Raw genomic sequence first — 22,769 nt, forward strand, 5'->3', positions numbered from 1 at the left:
CTAACTTTCAAATTTTATTCTAATTTGCCAAGATCCACATGTACATTGGAAAATAAGAACAGTCACACTGTTAGAAATAGAAATAATTAAATAAAAGTTAATTCACCACAAAACAAGCACAATAAATAAAGCCTAACCTGGTTTTCAGATGATCGGTATTATTGTTTTTAACCTGGACTTTTTGTCTTTTCTTTAAGATTCTATTTTAAGAACTGGCATGGCACCACAGAAGGAGAGTCTCCAGTTTGGAGACACTGCCTCAATAAACTCAGAGGACAGAGCCCACAGAAAACACCAGAGGGAACACCGCTGCTTGATGTCGGTTCCCTTGAATACCTTTATTTCCAGGTATGTACTGAGAAGGTTTAACTTCATTTTTAACTTACCTAGTTTGATCCTTTCTGTTCTCGTGTCTAGTTTTAATCTCTTCCCGTTTTTGTTGTTATTGTTGGTGTTCCTATACGAATGGTGTCAGATTTAATTCTAACACTGGTTATGTTTATTTTTGCACAGTGCCAGCATGATTTTCAGACAGGCAAGGCTCCCCTGAGGGCAGCCCAGTCAGAAGCCGAGCAACATGAGATAGAAAACGAATGTTTGGGCATGGCTGTGCTTGCTATTACTCACTATGCCAAGAACCTTGATATACCCTTTTCAGCAGCTTCCCGTGAGATGAGGTAATATCTGATACCCAACGTACAAGCATATGAAATTTGTTCTTTCTTTAAGAACAAACTTTTCCTAAGACAGTTGACATTTATTTGCCATGTTTTCTAAGTTAAAACAGGAGATTTGCACAGTTAAGTTAAAATATTCTTTTTGTCTTAATCCCACCAGTTACAAGTGTTTCATCCCGGAGTCACTGAACTCTAACATTAAGCAGCGGAACATCCTGACCCGCATCCGCATCAGCAACGTGTTCAAGAAATTCCTCGCTGAATTCAACACCCAAACAGTTGGGGAGAGCAACATCACCTGCTATGATCTGAAGATCAAATACCTGGCCACGATGGAGGGGCTGACCAGCAGAATGGGCAGCGAGCTCTTTGAACCCATCTCCCTGGCTATAACACAAGAAAAAGAGCTCTCCACTGGAGGTTACTATGGTAAGAATTCATGTAATACAAGTAAATTTTATCAGCCAAGGAAATCCAAGAAAGCACAGTTGCTACCTGGCTTCCACTTGTACTTAAAGAGTACAGACTTATCGTTTTCACTCTGGAGGAATGCACTCAATATTTTTTCTTGCAAACAAAAATCTTTTATCATGGGGCGTTTTATACTGCCTGCTGTGTGAACTTTTCTTTGTTTAAGGGACATTTTAAAAAACTTTTCATTTTAGTATAATTTTTTTAAGAAGTACTCATAGTTTGTCATAGGAAATGTGGTAATGTACCTCTATTAAATTAGATTTACCAGCTCTAGGACAATTAGAGGTATTTTAGTTTAAGTCTGATAATTTGTCATGTTTCATAAAGGTTAAGCGACAAATTAACCTTTATTTGTCTGTTAATTTGTAAATTAAAGGGACAAAACTAGATTAATAAATGCAAAAAATGCACCATGAAATTAGTAAATGTTTAAATCATTTTATTTAATAGACAATGTATAAAATGTGTCATCAAATAATTAAATGCAAACTAGTTTAGCCTCAGTGTGAGGATAAATTAGTGGCGTGAACCTATTTAATAAACATATTTAAATAAATTACCTAATTTATTTATTTAATGTATGGTACATTTAATTAATAATTTAATTATGTATTTGTTTATTTAATTTTCTCTTTAAGCAGGAATCACAATCAATAGAAATGGGGTGTAATATAAAATCTTAAGAAGGCAATATATGACAACACTTTTATTACATGTAATTAATGAGCTCTTTTATGCATAGTTTATTAATATAGTTATATAGGTTGAATGCTGTGTGGCGCAAAATGGTTGCAGTTTATCACCAAATGGCATTGCAGAGGTACTAACTACCAAAGTAGCACAATGATACAGACCTGGTTTGCTTGTATGTTTTTCTGCCAATGATGTTCAGACAAGTTTGAACTTTGTTGACACACATTGAGTGAATCTGGTCTGCAAAATGAAACTGAAAGTAAATTCATTACATGTTTGCTTTGGAAATCATGTAGTGAGAATACAAATTCAGTTGAATATTTGAAGTACCGAATGGTTTGAATGGTCAAATTATCTCTTTTCTTATGAACCCAACCGGACTTTCTTTATTTACAAAACCTTTGTACCTGAAGAGAAATAAAACATTAGCAAAAATATATGGTTTTATAAATGATTGGCCATAGTTTGGTCAAACATTTACACATTTAAACATTTTGTTCCCAGGGTACTGTAACCAGAGCCAGCTGCAGACGAAATGTCAGAATCAGAACTTGGAGCCAAGCAGTGACATGCAAGTTCTTGTCACTGGCACCACTGGCATTTCCTGGAGGCAAAAACCAGCAGCTGTGAGTAAACACAAACAAAATGTCAAGGATCTCTTGGTTTATGAGTGAGCGTGTCTTAACCATAGGGCTGCAATGATTGAAATATTTTGTAATTTCAATCATATTATTTTGAAATAATATGATTGAATTTAAGTGCTTTCATCACTTCAAATGCTGCAAGTGTAACCCAGACATATAGTGGTATATCACATAAAATCCCAGAGCAGCACCAGTGGAGGCTGAGGGTCATGATGCCCAGAGGTCACCAACCCTTCTTCTAGCTAAATCAGTAGCTACAGAAGTTAGACATGGCCCCTTTGTAGGAATTTTTAATGCTTCAGCATGCCAAGACATTCTGAACATTACTCTGGGGTTATGTTGCTTCCTGTTCAACCATGACTATGCACTATAGCCATGTTTGACTATAGTACCTAGGCCTGTCACGATAGCAAATTTTGCTGAGCGATTAATTGTCTCAAAAAATTATTGCGATAAATGATAATATTGTCTGAAGACCTTTTTACACTGATTTAATAGAAATGACGTAATAATGCATGTGATTTCCTGCCAAAGATAGATACACTTTATTTTCAAAAGAATATTTAACACTGGAACTGATAAACAAAATAAACAAAACAACCAAAAACAAAATGGATTCTCAGTCTCCATTAACAAAAAATGTACTTGATAAAAACTAAACAACATAAAGCCAAAGTGGAAATAAATACTGCATTCAACCAAAAGAGTGCAGATTATGAAGTCTGTATATTATGTTGCCCTTCAGTAATAATTAGATTTAAATAGAGAAGATGGGCACATCGACTACCTGATGCAATAGTTCACACTACACGATTTTTTGCTCCTATTTTTCCCCTTACAACAATCTTAGACCTTTGGTCTTCCTAAGGTTGTGTGGTGTGTTACGCTCTGATCTAAATCAGGGGTTTTTCCCGACTGGGATCTTAACGTAGCCTGTTGAATGTGACAGGTAGCCAATCAGAAAGCGCGGATTCTCCTCCGTGTTTTCTGAGGGGAAATTACGTCGGGGAATCCCAAACAGCTGACACGGCAACCCGAAGTCCAGCGGACATTGGAGATGATACGTGGAAACAACATTAATGTTTATTCAACATGCAAAGAATATAGAAATGACAAGAGGAGGAATTGGAGCGAAATTGCTACCGCAGTTGATAAACCCGGTAACTTTTCAGCTGTTCGTCGTTAACGTGACGTAAATAGGTTATAATGATTTTCATTCAGTCAGGACTTTACGCTGACACTAGCCACATGCATTGCAGGTAGATTGTAGTAAAGCATTGATTAATGCCTGACTTTAAAATTAGTTAACTGAACTTGTAGCCATTATTTTGTGCCCATTGTTGGACACCACACGGCAGGACCGAACCCGATCGAACCGTTATACCTAGGATTTCTGTCGGCTAATGTGTGGTCTGTCAGGTTTTGAAAATGGGCCGACAATTGGCTGACAGCTCTAAGGTCGTGTAGTGTGCGCTGGGCTTTACACTAAGGAAATGAGGAAGGAGGGTCAGTGGAGAGCACCGGAGTTGAGCCTTTTTTCATTCGGTGTCATCAACAGAAAGAGAAAAAGGTCGGAAGAGACGATAATGCCGATAATTGAAATGACGTCGATAGTTTTAATTTATCGTACGATTAATCGATTTATCGTTTATCGAGACAGGCCTAATAGTACCAGTTTATTTTCATTGTGGGAAAAGGAAAAGACTTCAGGATTCTGACCTCAGCCTGATCTGACACCGCTTGGATAAATTAGATTGAAGATGGCAAGTGAGGCCTTTTTCTAAATAATCGGTGTTTGTCGTCACAAATCCAAACTTTTGGCAATATAGTGTATCTGATTAATTTAAGAGTAGAGGTTTATTGATACCAGTTCGATTAGTTCTTCAAAATCAATGGTATCGAAATCGCAGTAGCAAGTGAGTGAAATAAAAGAATGTACTGCATTTTGTTAGCATTAACAAAATATAGTACATTATAATGCCTTATGCTGACATGATAAGGTTGACTTTAGCATATTTACTCTTTTTTCCCCCCTTCTGATTGTATATTAGGTGAATCTTATATTTCAATGTTCTAGTTAATCTTGAGTGGACAAAATTTTACTGCTTTGGATTCTTAGCTTTGTGCTTTCAAACCTAAGAAACAGAAGGAATGTTTCTCTGTATCAACCCCAGTCGGCATAGTCTGTAATAGTGTTTCCCAACCCTGGTCCTCATGGCACACTGCCCTCCATGTTTTAGTTGTTTTTCTACTTCATAACACGTTTTTATTGAGGGGTGATTAACAACATTTTACTGCACTGCAATCATTTGAATCAGGCGTGTTAAAACTGGGAATCATCTAAAACATGCAGGGCAGGGTGCCTAGAGGATCGAGGATTGGGAAAAACTGGTTCGTAATATAGATTTTTAAGCCATTTGCATGTTAATAGACTTCAATTTAGAAAATGGCATATTTAAACTCATAAAATACAATGGGTTAGATCAGAACACTTCTATTAAACAAAAAGGTAAGGATTTAGTTGATACTTTCCCTTAATTGGACAAACAGGCCAGCTGTAACCATTATATTGGTGTCATTGACCAAAGTTGTTGATTTGCAGAATGTTATTACCGAATATAAAGCTATTTTTAAGCCATGTTGAATTTATGAAACAGGTGCCAGTGATGCCCAAAGACAAAAGCAAGTCGAAGAAGAGTAAGCAGGATGAAAAACAGAAGAACAACAGGAATAAGGAGACGGATGATGGCTGGGTGCTGTTCTGTGATTTCCATATGATCACACACACAGTCATCAAAGAGACAACAGTCACAATCATGAGACAAGACAACAAGAAGATGGTGAGACAGACGCACAAACACATCTGTGAAGTATTGTTTACTACCCGTAAACAGGGTTTTATGTACTTGTGTCTAATGTCCAACAAGTTCCCTAAAGTTAATTTAATTCAGTTATTAAATTCTTGAAAATTAAAACTTGTATAGATTCATCATTACTGAGCTCACAGCTAATACAAAACCCCAAAACCAGTTTCCAAGAAATTAGAATAAGTCTTTTTCCAAAGGAGGGAGAGGACTGAACTGTTGCTTCCCCGTTTCCCAATCTTAAGTTAATGGAGATCCAGTTTGAAAATTTCACAGCCAGTGATTGTTTGAGGAGCCTTTTCATCTGGTCGTGTTGTTCCACTGAGATTTATCACACTTTATGTATCTGTATTGTTTCCTTGGCCGTAGCGGTAGAAACAGTTGGTGTCCTGGGTGGGTGGGATCAGCGGCATTACAATCGACCTGCCAGTGTATATTAGATCCAGGTTGAGTAGCTGACTCCTCACGATCCATTGGGGAGTTTTCACCACTCAGGCCAAATTCTTTTTTTCCTCGACTATGCAGTTGTCGTACCACATAGTCATGCTGAGGCAGAAGATGCTCTCAATCATGACTCTGTAGAAGTTCTTTAACAACTGAACAGGGAGTTCAGTGGTTTTCAATTTGCTGAGGACCTTTGTTGGGCCTTCCTCTTCAGAAAAGAGGTGTTCAGGGACCAGGTCAGGTCACTGAAAATTAAAATTAAGATTTCATTACATGTAGGCAATAATTGGTAAATTATTAGAAATAAATTTTGTAAATGTGTGTATAGAAATTGTATTAAATTGGGGTTGTAATCCACTCCTTATCTGTGTTTACCCTGCAAATGTGCACAAAACTTTTTTGATATTCTGCTAATGTTGAAAAAACAACATTGCAGATTTGCGAAATACTCAAATTTCGTTATGCTGAAAAACCATCTCACTCTACCTCAAGAACTTTTCATTGAAATAGGTTTTTCTATCCAGCAAATTTATTTTTATAATTCCAATTTGAGCAATTTTTATGTTGAATGGAAATGCAGCAAATAACTACAGTCTCCTCCCACCACATCCATAAAAGCCCCATGCTTGACTAATGTGAAAGATGAGTCCAAGCAATTATTGGTTAAGGATAGTTTAAAGCTTGCATCCTGTGATTCACTGTAAGTGATGACTAACAGTGACGTCAGAATTTCTCCTAAAATGACTCTGGTCTGAATAACATTTAACTTCCATGAAAACAACATCTAAGGAGTGCATGATGGATATTGTCTTTACTTCCGATAAAATACCAATTCATTCTTTTCCCCTCCAGGAACTCCAACTGCTGTCAAGGGCTGAAGCCCTGTCCTTTGTGGCCCTTGTTGATGGGTATTTCAGGTTAATTGTGGATGCCCACCATTACCTGTGCAAGGAGGTGGCACCAGCCCTGGTGGTGCAGAACACAGAGACTGGTTGCCATGGACCCATCTGGTTTGTATTATGTTTGTTAATTAGCGCATACTAACCACACCTTTATGGAATACGATGTATGTACATCTTTGTACTTAATGCTTGTGTTTACCTGTACAGGGAGAGATAAAGCACTGTAACATTAAGTCACTCTAAGTGAAGAAAATACCCACAATGTAGCAGCTAAAATTTTGATTCCTTTTTTTTTTTTATGCAAAGACTTACTTTGGTCAGTTTTTACTGTAATAATAAACTGCACTTGAAAGAAATGTTTTTACTTTACTCGCTTAATTCTACAAAACCACTTTAGACTGCTTTCAGTGAATACGATTAAGTCTGTTTTTCTCTTCCTCCAGTACTGAATACGCTGTCCAAAAGCTGCGACAGGAGGGTAATGAGGAAGGAACCTACATACTGCGCTGGAGCTGTACTGAGTACAACTTCATCATCATCACTGTGGTCTGTCATGAGGTAGTGTAAACCCACCATGACATTTAGAAGTATTTCTCTGACTCTGTCCTTGATTTATTTATTTTTTTTTATGGTGGGTGAAAAGGTTTTAGAATAATATGCAGGGTTGTCACAATACTACATTTTTAAACTTGATACAGATACTAAGAAAAATATTCCATACCATTTTCAATGCAGAGCAACCTTTTTTGAAGGCACATGATTTCTTCTACCTACAGCTGGGGATTCACTGTGTGAATTTTCCACTAATGCAGAAGTTTTTGGGATTGGGTGGAGTTTGGCTCAGTCGTGTCGCAAAGTATAGCTTATGAGAACCTCTTGAGCTCCCAATCAGCAATTGTACAGTAGCACAAAAATTCATGGAAAACTTAATAAAAAGGAATTGCCTTTTAATATCTTTACAAAAATAAAAACAGGAGGTTTATTTTTTAATTGGGGCCTGCCCATAGCAATGCATAAGGAGAGCAGTACTGACTTGCGAAGCAAGTCAGTACTGCTCTCCTTATGCATTGCATGGCAGGCACCTATTATTCTACACCCAATAGAATGTCTCTTTATTGGGGCCTGCCCATAGCAATGCATGAGGAGAGCAGTACTGACTTGCGAAGCAAGTCAGTACTGCCTCCATGCATTGCATGGCAGGCACCTATTATTCTACACCCAATAGAATGTCTCTTTATTATTATAGTTACTTATTCCGCTACCGTTAATGCGGCTCGTACCGCTGCGAGCCCACCCACAAAAGTGGTATCAAAACGTGCGGCTTATTCCCGGCATTGGAGCTATTATTTTTATAAGGAATCGGACTTACGATGGCGACGTAAAAAGCGAAAAACGAGCAAAATTACCAACTGCCGAAACGCAGAGCCTAACTGACACCAACTGCCGCTTTTTTAGAGTGAGAAATGAAGAGAATTTTTGACCCCACATTAATTTTGAAATCGCCGTCACACCCACAGATATCGCCCGATTGGTATCAAACTCGGTCATGACATTGATACGCATGCCTGATCCGGTAAAATGTTATCGAAATTTCTCTAGGGCTTACGGTTTTCTGTCAAGGTGCTTCAGAGCGAAATCATGCGCCAGGATAACTGACGCTCTCCCAGATTCACTTCCATGTATTTCTGAAAAGTTTCTGTGCTCTGCACATACCATTTTTGTCTCATCACTGCAATTACTGTGAGTGAGCTACAAATATGAATTGCGGTACTATGGGAGACGACAAATAGTCCTCTCATATGCTTCAAACGGTTTTCCAATACGTCTGTCGGTTCCTGAACGGCAAGGAGTTGTTCGGACTGCTTTTTCCATGTAAACCAATGGGGTGTCTCACAAAGATAGAATTTTTTGTCCACCTTTCTCTCTCACACACACATGACAGTTAGCAGAGGATTGATAACCATAGCAATGGAACACAGGAGGGGATTGGCTGCTGGTTAGGACTACAAATACGCATCACTGTAGTTCTAATCAATACTCAGTTAAAACAGAGGGCTGAGCTGCCATTTAGAGCTACAGGCTGTTTTGGCCAGTAAATAACGGATTTAACCCAAACACTGTTAGACATTTTAATTAGTGTGGTCATTTAATATGAAGCTTATGGGGTTTTTTTTCAAAATAAAAGCCTCAATATCCCCCTCAGGTTAATGCACCGCCGTAGGCGGTGCAATAATACTAGCATGCATTATATTTTTCTCTCAGGTTAGGGAACTGCCTTGCACAGCAAGGCAGTTCATTAGCATTAGCCTTTTACCTTAAATTAGCTATTAGCTATTTTCTTACTTATTAGCCATGTTTAATATACTGAGTGGAGTAAGTCAATTACAGACAACATTCTAATGATATCCCACATGCTATTGACAGCATTTAGAGAAAGATATGTTCAGCCTGCTTTGATCAGAAAAACTATCTGCTTCAAACAGAATCCTGTCTCTCCCTCTCTGTCTCACTCACATGACAGCTGAACTGCTCTTTAGAACTACAATGACTGAAGGTTAGAACTACAACATGGCGGACACTGAGTGCCTACAAAAGAGGTCTGAGCTGAATGTCAGAACTACAAACATGGTGGAACTGTCAGTTACTACAGAGGAGGACTGAGCTGGCCTTTAGAACTACTTGTGTTTTGGGCTTTTTATAACTGATTTTATCCAACCATTGTTACACATGGGATTAGTGTGGCAATTTAAAATGAAGCTTACTGAAAATTTCAAAATAAAAGCCTTGAATATTTTTACATCATGTAGTTGCTCTTTTTGGCTTTATTTGACTTTTTCATCCAAAGCACTGGTACACGTGATATTAGTTTGGCCCTTTGAAATGAAGCATACTGAAAATTTCAAAATAAAAGCCTTGAATATTTTTACATCAGATAATTGCTCTTTTTGGCTTTATGTGACTTTTTTATCCAAAGCACTGTTACACATGGGATTAGTGTGGCAATTTAAAATTAAGCTTAACAAAAATTTCAAAATAAAAGCCTTGACAATTTTTACATCAGATAATTGCTCTTTTGAGCATTATATGACTGATCTAACCCAGCAATTGTTACACATGGGATTAGTTTTGCCCTTTGAAATGAAGCTTAACAAAAATTTCAAAATAAAAGCCTTGAGAAATCTTACATTAGGTAATTGCTCTTTTGATTAATAAATAACTGATTTAACCCAGTGACTATTAGACATGGGATTAGTTTGGACCTTTGAAATTAAGCTTAACAAAAATTTCAAAATAAAAGCCTCAACATGCCCCTGAGGTTAGTGCACCGCCACAGGCGGTGCAATAATATTATTCTGCATTATCTGTTTCTCTCAGGTTAGGGAACTGCCTTGCGCAGCAAGGCACTTCATTAGCATTAGCATTTTAGCTTATATAAGCTATTAGCTATTTATTTGACTTATTAGCCATGTTTAGTCTACTGAATGGAGTAATACCATTATAGAAAATATCCTAGTGATGTCCCACATGCTAGTGACAGCAATCACGCTAACATTAGCATTTTTGCTAATTTTAGCTGATACACTTACTTTATCCTACTGAATGGTGCAAGTCCATGTTAGTAAACATTCTTGTCAATCTCCACATGCTATTGATTACGTTGCAGCTTTCTTTAGCATCAATGCTAATTTGTAGCATCAGAACGCTGGGTCCAAACCGACGGGCACACTTTGGCAGGCCCCGGTTAAATTTCTTCAGGAATTTTCTAGTTTTATATCTTTTTATAGATTTATTTTTCTTCCATCACCGTTAATGCGGCTCGTACCGCTGCGTGCACCCCCACAAAAGTGGTATCAAAACGTGCGGCTCGATGCCGAGAAGGGAGCTATTATTTTTATAAGGAATCGAACTTACAATGGCGACGTAAAAAGCGTCAAACGAGCAAAATTTCCAACTGCCGAAACGCAGAGCCTAACTGACACCAACTGCCGCTTTTTTAGATTTAGAAATGAAGAGAATTTTTGACCCCAAACTAATTTTGAGATCGCCCTCACGCCCACAAATATCGCCCAATTGGTATCAAACTCGGTCATGACATCGATACGCATGCCTGCTCCGGTAAAATTTTTTCGAAATTTCTCTAGGGCTTGAATATTTTTACATCATGTAGTTCCCCAATTTTGGCTTTATTTGACTTTTTCATCCAAAGCACTGTTACACATGATATTAGTTTAGCTCTTTGAAATGAAGCATACTGAAAATTTCAAAATAAAAGCCTTGAATATTTTTTACATCAGATAATTGCTCTTTTTGGCTTTATGTGACTTTTTTATCCAAAGCACTGTTACACATGGGATTAGTGTGGCAATTTAAAATTAAGCTTAACAAAAATTTCAAAATAAAAGCCTTGACAATTTTTACATCAGATAATTGCTCTTTTGAGCATTATATAACTGATTTAACCCAGCAATTGTTACACATGGGATTACTTTGGCACTTTGAAATGAAGCTTAACAAAAATTTCAAAATAAAAGCCTTGAGAAATCTTACATTAGGTAATTGCTCTTTTGAGCAATTAAAGAACTGCCTTGCACAGCAAGGCAGTTCTTTAGCATTAGTATTTTAGCTTATATAAGCTATTAGCTATTTATTTGACTTATTAGCCATGTTTAGTCTACTGAATGGAGTAATACCATTATAGAAAACATCCTAGTGATGTCCCACATGCTAGTGACAGCAATCATGCTAACTTTAGCATTTTTGCTAATTTTAGCTGATACACTTACTTTATCCTACTGAATGGTGCAAGTCCATGTTAGTAAACATTCTTGTCAATCTCCACATGCTACTGATTACGTTGCAGCTTTCTTTAGCATTGATGCTAATTTCTAGCATCAGAACGCTGGGTCCAAACCGACGGGCACACTTTGGCAGGCCCCGGTTAAATTTCTTCAGGAATTTTCTAGTTAGATATACTTTCTCATCTAATTGTTTTCACATTTTTTCTTTCCTTTTGCATTTTATGCATTTTGGTCTCATCTTTCTCAGTTTTTCCTCATAAGGGTTAAATTATTAATACATTTTCATCTAGTTTATTTTTCTCTGTGTTTCAATCTGTGTAGTTTTGTTTGATCCTAATTTACTTTGTCCCATTTCTATCCAGAGTGACCACTTCAATATCCAGTATAAGAACTTCCAGATTGAGGTGGACTCTGATGGCTACCGCCTGTATGGAACGGACACATTGCGGCCCAGCTTGAAGGAGCTGCTGGATCACCTGGAGCGCCAGTGTCTCCACACCGACAACTTGCAGTTCCAGCTCAGGCGCTGCTGCCCTCCACAGCCAAGAGGTAAACAAAAAAAGATAAATTCACTTTAATGGCCGAGCAAAGATAGACGGTACAAAATACAAAGTTACTGATCTCATAGCAAACCATGAAATGTAAAGCAAAGTTAAAGCAATTTCAATTATAGCTTAACCTCCTCATCAAGTGCATTAATTGTCTTAATTTCAGAACTTCAGTGATGTCATTAAAGTTCAAATGAAGCACTTCTGAAGTTTAGAGTCAACCCCGATGATATATTTTTAATCCCATGGATTAAATTACATTTGTGGAGCATTGACTGAAACAGGAAAGTCCGTTTGGCTGCGTAGTCAGAACCAGGAGACTTCTTTTGTAATTTCATAGTGGTTTACATCTGGATTTACCATGTTTGACTAGAGTGGGACAATAAATCAATAACAATATATTTTGCACTGGACATGTAATCAGTAACAATAAATGATCCATCTCATAGAATATTCAATATATAGAATATTCACTGAATTCCGATCCAAAACCGCACAGCATTCTTGATTATGTAGGGTTTTCTCAACCTCTCACAGTGAGCACAGCAAGGTGGGTGGCATCAACTAACTCACTCACTCTTTGGTTACCTAACAACAACCTGTTGAGTAGCATGCACAGAAGCAGTTTCAGGTTTCACCGCCATGCCTAAAAGCTGCTTAAAAGCAGAACAATGGCTCGTGAGGAAACCAGATAAAATACAAAATTTCATGCCACCAATTTGGCATTATTTCAAGTATTTAAAAAAAAAAAGACAAGTCAACTCTATATGGACTGATATCATAGCTTATATTGTGATACAAGCTATCCAACCTTATGTCAGACTTTTTCTGGTGCAGAATTCTAACGCATTTATCACATCAGTGACATAAGTCAGATGAAGTGCAACATAACCGTTTAGACTGCAGACGCTTTGTAAACAATCAGGTACGTGTTTGAATTAGTGCCATATATAGAAGATAAAAGTGGCACTAATCATATTCTTTTTCTAGGTGAAATGACCGAAATGTTGTCTTTGTCTCACCTCTCCGTAATACTTTTACCCAGAAGGCATTTAATTTGTCCACACAAAGTATTTCTGTAAGGGGAACCTTTGCCACTGGCATCTGCAAGGAAAGTAACATGCATTAAAAAAGTTATAATTAGCAATATTTATTATTGAATATAGGTACATTTTAGTCTTTTAAACCATTGTCTTTAGATATTTTTTGCAACCTATTTAACACTTCCTTCCCCAAAAAGAGGCAGAATAGCTGCAGCAGAGTAACATTCATCTTTGCTCTGTGGTTACATGTATAGCATACTGCACAACTCGAACATGTCAACCTCGCATATGTGTAGCGCTATGATTTCTATCGACGTAAGCCAGAATGTGGACCTGCTCTTAAGGCGTAGGTGTGCTTGAGTTGGAGTAAGGGAAACGGTGTTGGCAGTGTCTGTGAAATGGTGTCAGGGAGGAAGAGAGTTGTAAAATGTGGGTTTCCGTAACCAAACTAGCACTCTTTTGTTCACACAAGGAAAGAAAGAGAGCCATGTCTATATAAGTGTGCCGAGGTGTTTGTTCGGGTAGGTGTGGCATTGATTATTATCACAATGCTCGTCATTGTGCTGATACATTAGCTACAGTGGAAGATAAAGGGTGGTCTGGGTTAATTTATAATGCTACACAATGGGCTCACTTGAATCATAGTCCACTGATACAGTATGTCCACATCCTGAGTATTCTCTGCTTTTACTTCTGTTGAAGTATCGTAAACATAAAATGAAAAAAATTAACTATTCTCTTGTCTAAAACACATATGTGTGTTTTAAGTAATGCCAGTTCTCAATAGAAGATTATTGAGTGAGCGCTGCAGAGTGTGTGTCTTATTATTTGGTGGTGGATCTGGGTGCGTGTTGTTTTTTGAGTTTGCATGAAACCCAGATTGCATGTCACAGACTTCTTTAACAAGTTGCTAAAGGAGTGCAGACGCCCCCTCTACCTCCCCACACGCACACCCCTTACTTGAACCACAGTTTGTTGGTTTTGTCACAACATTAGCAACCCACATTGCACACACACCGTCATATAGTACATAAACAAATGCTCATTTTCACTGTCTGCTCACGTGTAGAAGTGTACAGAAACTACATCAGGTTTGATAGCTGAACATTAATATCTGTTCTTGTCATAGTTTGTTTTGCCACATGTAAACAGAACTGCTGATTTTATTCATAGCTTCATGTATTAGCTGCTGAGTCTTTATTTTATACCTAGATGTTTTGAAAGATGCAGATAGTGTTGGCAGGTTTTATTCTTACTGCCTGAATGCAGCGCAGACATTTCAAACCAGTCCACAGTTTTGACAATACCTCCACCATGGTAACAAGACAGGAAGAAGTGAAGGATTAACCAACACAGATCTCCAGGCTTTCATTCAAATCGAAAACTTTGTCCAACAATGAGATCAACAGTTGTTTTCTAACAGAAATTGTTGGGTTTTTTTTGTTACAGAAATTTCTAACCTTCTTGTGGTTACCAAGGAGAGAGCTTCCATCTGTCAGCCAACAAAGCATGAGAGGGAGCTCTGCATCTTCCACCGCATTCCCAAGGAGGACATTGAGCAGGTACACTTTCTGTTTGTCTTCTATTATTGCAGAGTGATGCTAAGACATTAGCGTGTTGTTTCCTGTGTTCATCATCTACAGTGCCTTACAAATATAGATATCTTATTTGTAAAAACATTTAGCAAACCATTTATTCTTTTTCTTCTGCTTCATAATTATGAAATATTTGTGTTGGTATACCATGTAAAATTCCAGTTAATATGTTGAAGTTTTTGCATCCAGTTGTAAATATACTTAAATATAACACAATAGCACCAAAAATACAGATTTTAATTAATAACTCATAATTTTATAATACAACTTAAAATTCTCACTTTTGAATTAATAACACAAAACATTATCTTGCATGCTAGGATAGAAAAAAATAGCAAGATACTTTGGATGCAGTTTCTTTCTGACCTCTGAACTGTCTGTATTCCATGTTGTGTTAACCAGGAGGAGCACCTTGGCGTTGGTACAAAAACCAACATATACCTGGGCACTCTGAGGGTCAAGAATGAGGAAGATGAAGATGCAGGTTACACATCTTTCCAGGAGGTTAAGGTCGTCCTGAAGGTGCTTGGTTCTGGACACAGGGACATTTCTCTGGTGAGACACGCTTTCATATCTATTAGCTTGTTGGAACACATTTTAAAACGGGATAATGTTTGTTGTTCTTATGATTAAAAGCTGTGAGATGTTTCAAATTATTATTACTTAAAGTTTACAGCTTGCTGCATTGTTGTTGAAACATGTTTGTCTCTCTGATGACAGGCCTTCTTTGAAACAGCCAATATGATGCGCCAAGTGTCTCACAAACACATCGTGCTGCTCTATGGCGTGTGTGTCCGTCATCAGGAGAGTAAGTGCTGTTCAACTGCTTGATTGAGTTTAAGATTTTTATGATGCAGAGGTTTAACCTCATGACGTGTCTCTTTCTGTCAAAAGATATCATGGTGGAAGAATATGCCCAGCTAGGACCGCTAGACGTGTTTATCAGGAGACAACAGAGTCCACTGAGCACCAGGTGGAAATTCCAGGTGGCCAAACAGCTGGCCTCCGCTCTTAGCTACCTGGTAAGCAGAAAACTTTTTTTTTTCCCTTTATTGGTATTTAAATTTATGCTATGGTGCTGCGTTTACCCCACATGTGATTTCAGTGTGCAGAAAAACAATAATGGAAAAAGAAAAGAAACAAGTCACTTTCTGCTGAGTGGGGTGATCTTGAAGCTAAACAAGGACAACTTATGTAACGATTTGATATATTGTTTCGCAGTCTAAGCTAAAAATTTTAATTAAAGATGTCAGAAAAAGATCCCAGATCTTAACAAATCTGTGGCGTTTATTCTGAATTTAAGAGAAACTGGCTGTTTTTTAGAGCAGACACTTCGAGTTTTAGCAACGACATCTTGGCGACATTTTGTTTCTGCTCTGCCTAATAAATGTTTTTTTGTCATTGTGTGTATTTTAGGAAGACAAAAAGCTGGTCCATGGCTTTGTTTGTGCCAAGAACATTCTGCTTGCCAGAGATGGACTGGATGAAGAGGAGGGAGAGCCCTTCATCAAGCTCAGCGACCCAGGAATACCAATAACGGTGCTCTCCAGGGAGGGTGAGCACGAAGCACAGGCGACCTCTTTTTCACTTTTGTTACAATGCAAATCACAAAGTTGCAAAATAGCTGCCATGAAACTGTTTGCATCAACTTCCTCTTTGTCAGCTGTAAATGAAAGCAGAACTGAAAAAAGCAAAAAGGCTGTAATGAAGTTAGCATGAACTAGGGTGAAATTCATTATTGAATACTAACTGAGAAGTCTAAGATCCTGAGATACTGAAACTAAATTCTAATTCTTTATTAACACAGGCTGGTTTTAATCTTTCCACGCAACACAAGAAAACAAAGCACAGTCGAAGGTTTTTGTGAATATAAAGATTCACATTTGTCTCTTAATCATTCCATATCATTGAGCAGATTTCTACCAGAGACTGTAACTTGGTTTGTTTTAATCTGTGCAAAGTCTAACTAAGATGGATGCGTCTCAAATTGCACAATTCCTCTCATGTAGCAGCTTCATGTTTCTGTTCGTCTATCAGAGCTGGAAGTCGTTTGATGGCGGCTGCTGCAGCTACTCAGATGGATCTGACTAAACCACAGGACAAACTGGAAACGTCTCAGTGTAGACGCACCCGTGGGAATGCCCCTCCCCCAGCGCTGTTCTCAGAAATCTTTGCCATTTCTTCCATTCCTCTCTCTATCGCTTTGCTGATCAGCTGGTCTTCCCGTTCCACATCGATGTCCTTGTCCATAGATTTAATTGAAATCGATGCATAATGTGCTCAGAGACTCTTTGGGAGCACTCTTCCCTACTTCCCACTAATCTGATTGCTTTCTTCTGGCTCTTAAGATGTTTTCTTCTCTTTCACTGGTTTTCCATCTTTCTCTCTCTTTTCCCATCCTCTCATTTAAGTTATGAATTTGTGGAGCTAAAAAGACGGCCGTGGATGTCAGATTAGTGGAGCGTTTTTCCAGTAACGCTGAAATTTATCAGCCAAACGATGCCAATTCAACAGTTTAAGCTAGCTTCCCACACAGCATTTCCTCCTCGCATTAAGAGAAAGTATTGCTTCAAGTACGTCAGACCATGACAGGAGCCCACATGAGCACTGAACCTTTGTTTGTGTTAAGAGCTGTCCTGTTAATTCACCTTTTGTTACAAAACCAATTTTAATAATACACATTCCTTATTTTTACACTGAATCAGTTTTAAGGAAGTTGTAAATTGCATATTACTGTCTAGACATGCTTTACAGTGGCTGTGAAAACACTTGTTGGGTTGCCTGAACTGAATGATATACTGATGTACAGAAGTAATTTTATAAACACTAGAAGAGATTTTGTAGTTTCTTTTTTTAAGGCTTTTTCAGCTCTAGTGGACTTTATTTCACAGTAAACTGACAGGAAAGTTGGTTGTAAGAGAGGGGGAAGAAATGTGACAAAGGTCATCAGGCCCAGACCTGAACCCATGACGGCCATGTCAAGGACTGAGGCCTCCGCATTTGTGTCACGTCCTCTATACCCCGCACCCTTTTTAAAATTTTTTTTTTATGTGATTAGCTCTAAGCTGCATGTCAAAGCAGGTTGTTAGTTTTCTCAATTATTAATGTAGCATCTAGAGTTGTCCTGGTATTATTTCTTCAGATGCTAAGCAGAGGAGCCCTTATACTCTAATCTATCTTATTACAATCCATCCTAGGTATATGTGGATCAACATTAATAACAGTATCATCTGACATTGATTTATTGATTCAACTCAGTTTCAAAAGGCAAATTCTTAATTATATACATTTGTTCCACACAAAGTGATACTGCTAATACAGACCCAGAATTCACTTTCTGATGGCAAACTGCAAAGTATGTCCAGTATGCAGTTAGTACTTGGTCAGAGCTGCTGTTACATAAAAAACTGCATTAGTGCAGTTTTTCTTGAACATGACTGCTCTTTTTGACAAGGCATTTTATGGCTAGTCACTGTTCTGTCTGGTCAGCAGTCTTCATAGCATTATTTCTGTCCATTTGTTCATATTGCTCTTATGTAATACTTATTTCTTTCTATAGTTTAATGTGAATGCCAGTAAAGCAAGCAGAAACAAACATTGTGATGATCCTAAAAGCATTGCTCCAACAGGATTTTGGCTTTGTGTGTGTGTAGAATGTGTGCATCGCATCCCATGGATTGCTCCTGAATGTGTGAAGAACCCATCAGAATTGAGCGTGGCGGCTGATAAGTGGGGGTTCGGTACCACCCTGTGGGAGATCTGTTATGATGGAGAGGTACCTCTCAAAGAGAAGAAGTTGACGGAGGTAAATGAACACAAAAACGGCTCACAATCAGAATCCTACTTAATTTTTCCTGTGTTCTTACAGAGAAACTGATCAGTTTTCCCCTTTCTTTCCTTACATAATTTGTGGTGAGCAGAAGGAGAGGTTTTATGAAGCTGAATTCCAGTTGGCCATCCCAGACTACAAGGAGCTTGCTGAACTCATGACCCGCTGCATGAACTATGACCCCAAGAAGAGACCCTTCTTCAGGGCTATTGTCAGAGACTTGGATGTACTAGAAGAAAAAAGTATGTCTGATAGGAAATTTGGTTTCACTTAAACTATATTTCTTGTGTTTGCATATGAACTCAAACCCTTTTGTTTTTGCATTTTAACATCAGGTCAGGTTTTATTATCTGTTATGTAAGATTAGAAAAGGTTTAATAAAACTAAGCTGTGGAGACCAAACCAACATTCAGGCTGTATTTTTAACCTATGAAATCCGACCTGGATGTTATGCGCGGTTTGTCTCTCACGTAGCAGCAGTAGCCTCAGATATAGAGAGAGTTGTTTACTCGCTCAGATGTTCATGAGGAAGTTCACTGGGTACATTATCTGCCCCTCCTTGGGCCCCACAGAAACACACTTCAGTCCATTCTTCCACCTAGCGGCCGCTTTTGCATGCTGCAGTCTGTCTTAGTAACCAAACAACATAAAACAATTATTTCTCCATTTAAACATATTAAAATCCCTGCAGAATCATTTTATTCTAACATAAATATAGAGGTTTTTTTTCTTTTAGACATTCAGCATAACAACTTGTTTATATAATTTGCTTTAAGTATCATAGTAGCCAATTACAGGGAAACTAGTGCAAGCAAACAGTTACATAACCACAAAAAATTCTAGTGAAAAACATGACAGTCGACCACAATAGACTTCCTATTACGCAACTATGCATATGTGGAACGAACTCATTTCATACAGATGGGTATGTGTTGCTGTTGCTTAGCAGCAAGAAGGTCTTGGATTCAAATCCCAGTCTGGGTCCTTTTTGTTTGCTCTCCTGTGTGTGTGTTTGTGTGTGTGTTCTTTCCGGATACTCTGGTTTCCTCCCGCAGTCCAAAAATATGATTGATAAAAAGCTTCTTTGTAATTAGTCCTCAGGTGTGTAGAAATGGGCTTCCTCAGGACACAATAAGGAATTGTGATTTATTTATATTTTCTTGATCGCTACCTTCCACACAGTAACTGGGTTTATTTATTTTGTTCAAATGTACTGATATATATTGATGCTCTAATGGAACCACCAGTGGAGAAAATGGTAAAAGTAAGAATCCCCACAATATTAACTTGTTCAACCATCAGAATTTAATGTTGATAAATCTGATCTAAATTATACAAGAAATTATTTATTAATAGCTTTAAAAAAAAAAGAGTCAGTAATTAAATTCACTAAGAGGTATCATTGACTAATTACACACAAATTGATGTTTTCAAGTCTTTATTTCTGTTAATTGTGACTTTTTGCTTTCAGCTAATGGAAACACTTACTGAAGAAATAAGGGCTTAACGAAAAGCGTGTTTAATGCCTGCTTAAAGTTAAATTTTAATCAAAGATATTTTTCCTTTCCTCAGGTCCATTCATCAAACCATGTCCAATACAGCCGGTGGACCCGACTGTATTTGAAACCAGATTCCTGAGGAAGATCAGAGAACTTGGAGAGGTAAACAAAAGCTTTATGTTTAATCAATTGTTGTCTTGATATTCTTGACAATTATGCAACGATTTACAAAGACTAACAGAACAGCTAATTATTTGTTGTATCTTATTTTCTGCTTACTAAAGTCAGAAAGCAGTGTATAATTTAATTTTTTACCTTAAAAAAGGCTTAGAAAATATCAGAGAATTTATTTCTTAATGTTACTCATATTGAGTTGAAAGTTGTTCTCGTGCCTTTTTCTTAAAAAATAAAAATTGTTCATGCTCTCCACTCACAGGGTCACTTCGGTAAGGTGGAGTTGTGTCGCTACGACCCTCGGGGAGACCGAACGGGTGAAATGGTGGCGGTGAAGTCCCTGAAGCCCGAGAACGGCGAGGAGCAGAGCAACAACCTCCTGAAAGAGATTGAGATCCTAAAGGCACTTTATCATGAAAACATCGTCAAATACAAAGGCATCAGCCAGGAAGAAGGTGCTGCACAATGCAAATACAGACATGACACAAAACTGTACAAAAAATATTTACACGTTTCTGCTAACATAAAAAAAGTCTTAATCCAGCAGTTTTGTCTTCATCTGGTTCAAATTCTGTAAAAAGAAAAACAAAAAAACCCCTCTCCTATTAAGTATTTTTTTCTATTTGGTTATTAATTGGTTAATCAATCAAATAATGAACAGATCAACCCTACTCTGTGTTAAGTCAAGCAGAAAGGACTGAGCTTTTCTGTCCTTTGATACAAGTGATCAAACTTTCACTAAAGGAGTTTAGCATTTCAGGCAATAAAATGTTTTTCTTATTTAAAAAATATTAAATTGTTCATTTACATCTTTGATTGTATTTTCAATGTATAAAAATACAAGGCTTAAGTAGTTGAATGGAAAAAATCCGAAGAACATGCCAGCTTTTTATCCAATTAAATCTTCAGAATAAACAATAGAATAATTGATTACCAAAATAATCAGAAGTCGCACACCTACGGAGCATAATGTTGAAGTAAAGGGAAAGTCATTTCACCTGGATTTGTTTAGGTGTCTCACAATAAGAAGTGACAACCACATTTCAGATGTTTTTTTTTTCTCTCATCTTTGATTAATTTTCCTACCACTGCACAATTATGTACTACTTTGTGTTTAATTTTTAGGTGGAAAGACCATCAAGCTGATAATGGAGTATCTTCCGCTGGGCAGTTTGAAGGAATATCTTCCCAGATACAAGAGCCAGACCAGCCTTGGCACCCTGCTAAGCTACTGTATCCAGATATGTCGGGTAACACAATCTTTATTCCTGGGACACTTTGTCATGTGAAATTATTCAGTCTCAAGTGGCTAAAGACTTTATTGTTTATGTTTTATATGTGTGTGTGTTTTTTTGTTTGTTTGTTTTTTAGGGCATGGATTATTTGGGATCTCGGAACTACATCCACCGTGACCTGGCAGCCCGGAACGTGCTGGTGGAAAAAGAAGGCATGGTGAAGATCGGAGATTTTGGCCTCACAAAAAGCCTCAAGGAAAACAACGGTTATTACACGGTCAAAGACGAAAACGACAGCCCCGTCTTCTGGTTAGTTGAGAACAAAGATGACTAGCAAACATGTTGTTTTGTTTGTTTTTGTTGTTGTTGGTTTTTTTAAATGACTTTACATATGAATAACAAACCTTTTTAACCCATTTTCTGTGTTTCAGGTATGCTCCTGAGTGTCTGACTCAGTGCAAGTTTTACCTTGCTTCAGATGTGTGGTCCTTCGGAGTGACCATGTATGAAATCATCACCTACTGCGATTCCTCCAAAAGCCCAATGACGGTCAGTGTTCCCTGTTTCTGCTCAGATGATTCTACATTACAACACATGTACATTCATACTCAGTCAACTGTATTTGTCTGTGCATTGCCCACATGGTTATTTGCCTGCGCCAGATGGCACAATTCTTCGGCCAATAAAAGTAGATGACATGTTTTACTAGAAGCGATCGAAGCAGCAGTTTGTGCCAACGGTGCAAGTCTAGTTTATTATGGAGATCCATCACCGACATCAAGCTTTTATCTGTGGCTGATGTTGAGAACCAAACTGAGGAACAGAGGAAACTTTATGGACAGTTATTTAATAAAATAGCTTTTCATAATTGCCCCTTTTTTACAACCTGGTGATGAAATGTTTGGACCATTTTTCTTATATTCAGATTGTTTCATCCAATTAGTCTCATTCTAAAATCTTAAAAAGTACAATTACAGCTGGGCACAGCAGCAAATTTTGTCTTTATGGTATAGAACAAACATTTAAAAAGGCACAAATAATGAGAAAATGTAATAACTTACTAAACTTTTTATATTGAGGAGTAATTGAAAACATGAATAATAACTCTGCGATTTGCTCTCGTCCTTAACTTCACAGTGCTTCCTAGATATGATCGGGAGAGCTCAAGGCCAGATGACCATCGTCCGCTTGGTGAATGTTCTGCAGGATGGAAGAAGATTGGCTTGTCCTGAATCTTGCCCTGGCCGTGTAAGTAACTTTGTTTATGATTTTTCTTAACTTTTGTTAAAAATGTTTCCTTCACATTAGTGTGCGCAGACAGAACTCCAATCTGTCTGAGCCGGTTTCAG

The 22,769-nt window shown here is 37.7% G+C and overlaps 1 protein-coding gene across 1 annotated transcript in view; it reads left to right on the plus strand.

The window, feature by feature from the left end:
• Positions 1 to 22,769, plus strand: part of jak1 (Janus kinase 1) — a 40,208-nt gene that overhangs the window by 14,729 nt on the left and 2,710 nt on the right. Inside the window, exons 4-24 of the mRNA XM_028027610.1 lie at positions 198 to 348; positions 514 to 677; positions 838 to 1,106; positions 2,349 to 2,470; positions 5,146 to 5,328; positions 6,649 to 6,806; positions 7,142 to 7,256; positions 11,860 to 12,046; positions 14,538 to 14,650; positions 15,086 to 15,238; positions 15,404 to 15,491; positions 15,578 to 15,705; positions 16,100 to 16,238; positions 18,337 to 18,488; positions 18,604 to 18,754; positions 20,085 to 20,173; positions 20,448 to 20,640; positions 21,311 to 21,435; positions 21,557 to 21,729; positions 21,852 to 21,969; positions 22,558 to 22,668. Coding sequence (XP_027883411.1) covers positions 198 to 348; positions 514 to 677; positions 838 to 1,106; positions 2,349 to 2,470; positions 5,146 to 5,328; positions 6,649 to 6,806; positions 7,142 to 7,256; positions 11,860 to 12,046; positions 14,538 to 14,650; positions 15,086 to 15,238; positions 15,404 to 15,491; positions 15,578 to 15,705; positions 16,100 to 16,238; positions 18,337 to 18,488; positions 18,604 to 18,754; positions 20,085 to 20,173; positions 20,448 to 20,640; positions 21,311 to 21,435; positions 21,557 to 21,729; positions 21,852 to 21,969; positions 22,558 to 22,668 — 3,082 coding nt within the window. The remainder of the gene's footprint in view (positions 1 to 197; positions 349 to 513; positions 678 to 837; positions 1,107 to 2,348; positions 2,471 to 5,145; positions 5,329 to 6,648; positions 6,807 to 7,141; positions 7,257 to 11,859; positions 12,047 to 14,537; positions 14,651 to 15,085; positions 15,239 to 15,403; positions 15,492 to 15,577; positions 15,706 to 16,099; positions 16,239 to 18,336; positions 18,489 to 18,603; positions 18,755 to 20,084; positions 20,174 to 20,447; positions 20,641 to 21,310; positions 21,436 to 21,556; positions 21,730 to 21,851; positions 21,970 to 22,557; positions 22,669 to 22,769) is intronic.

Source organism: Xiphophorus couchianus, chromosome 9, assembly GCF_001444195.1.
Source record: "Xiphophorus couchianus chromosome 9, X_couchianus-1.0, whole genome shotgun sequence".
Lineage (NCBI taxonomy): Eukaryota > Metazoa > Chordata > Actinopteri > Cyprinodontiformes > Poeciliidae > Xiphophorus > Xiphophorus couchianus.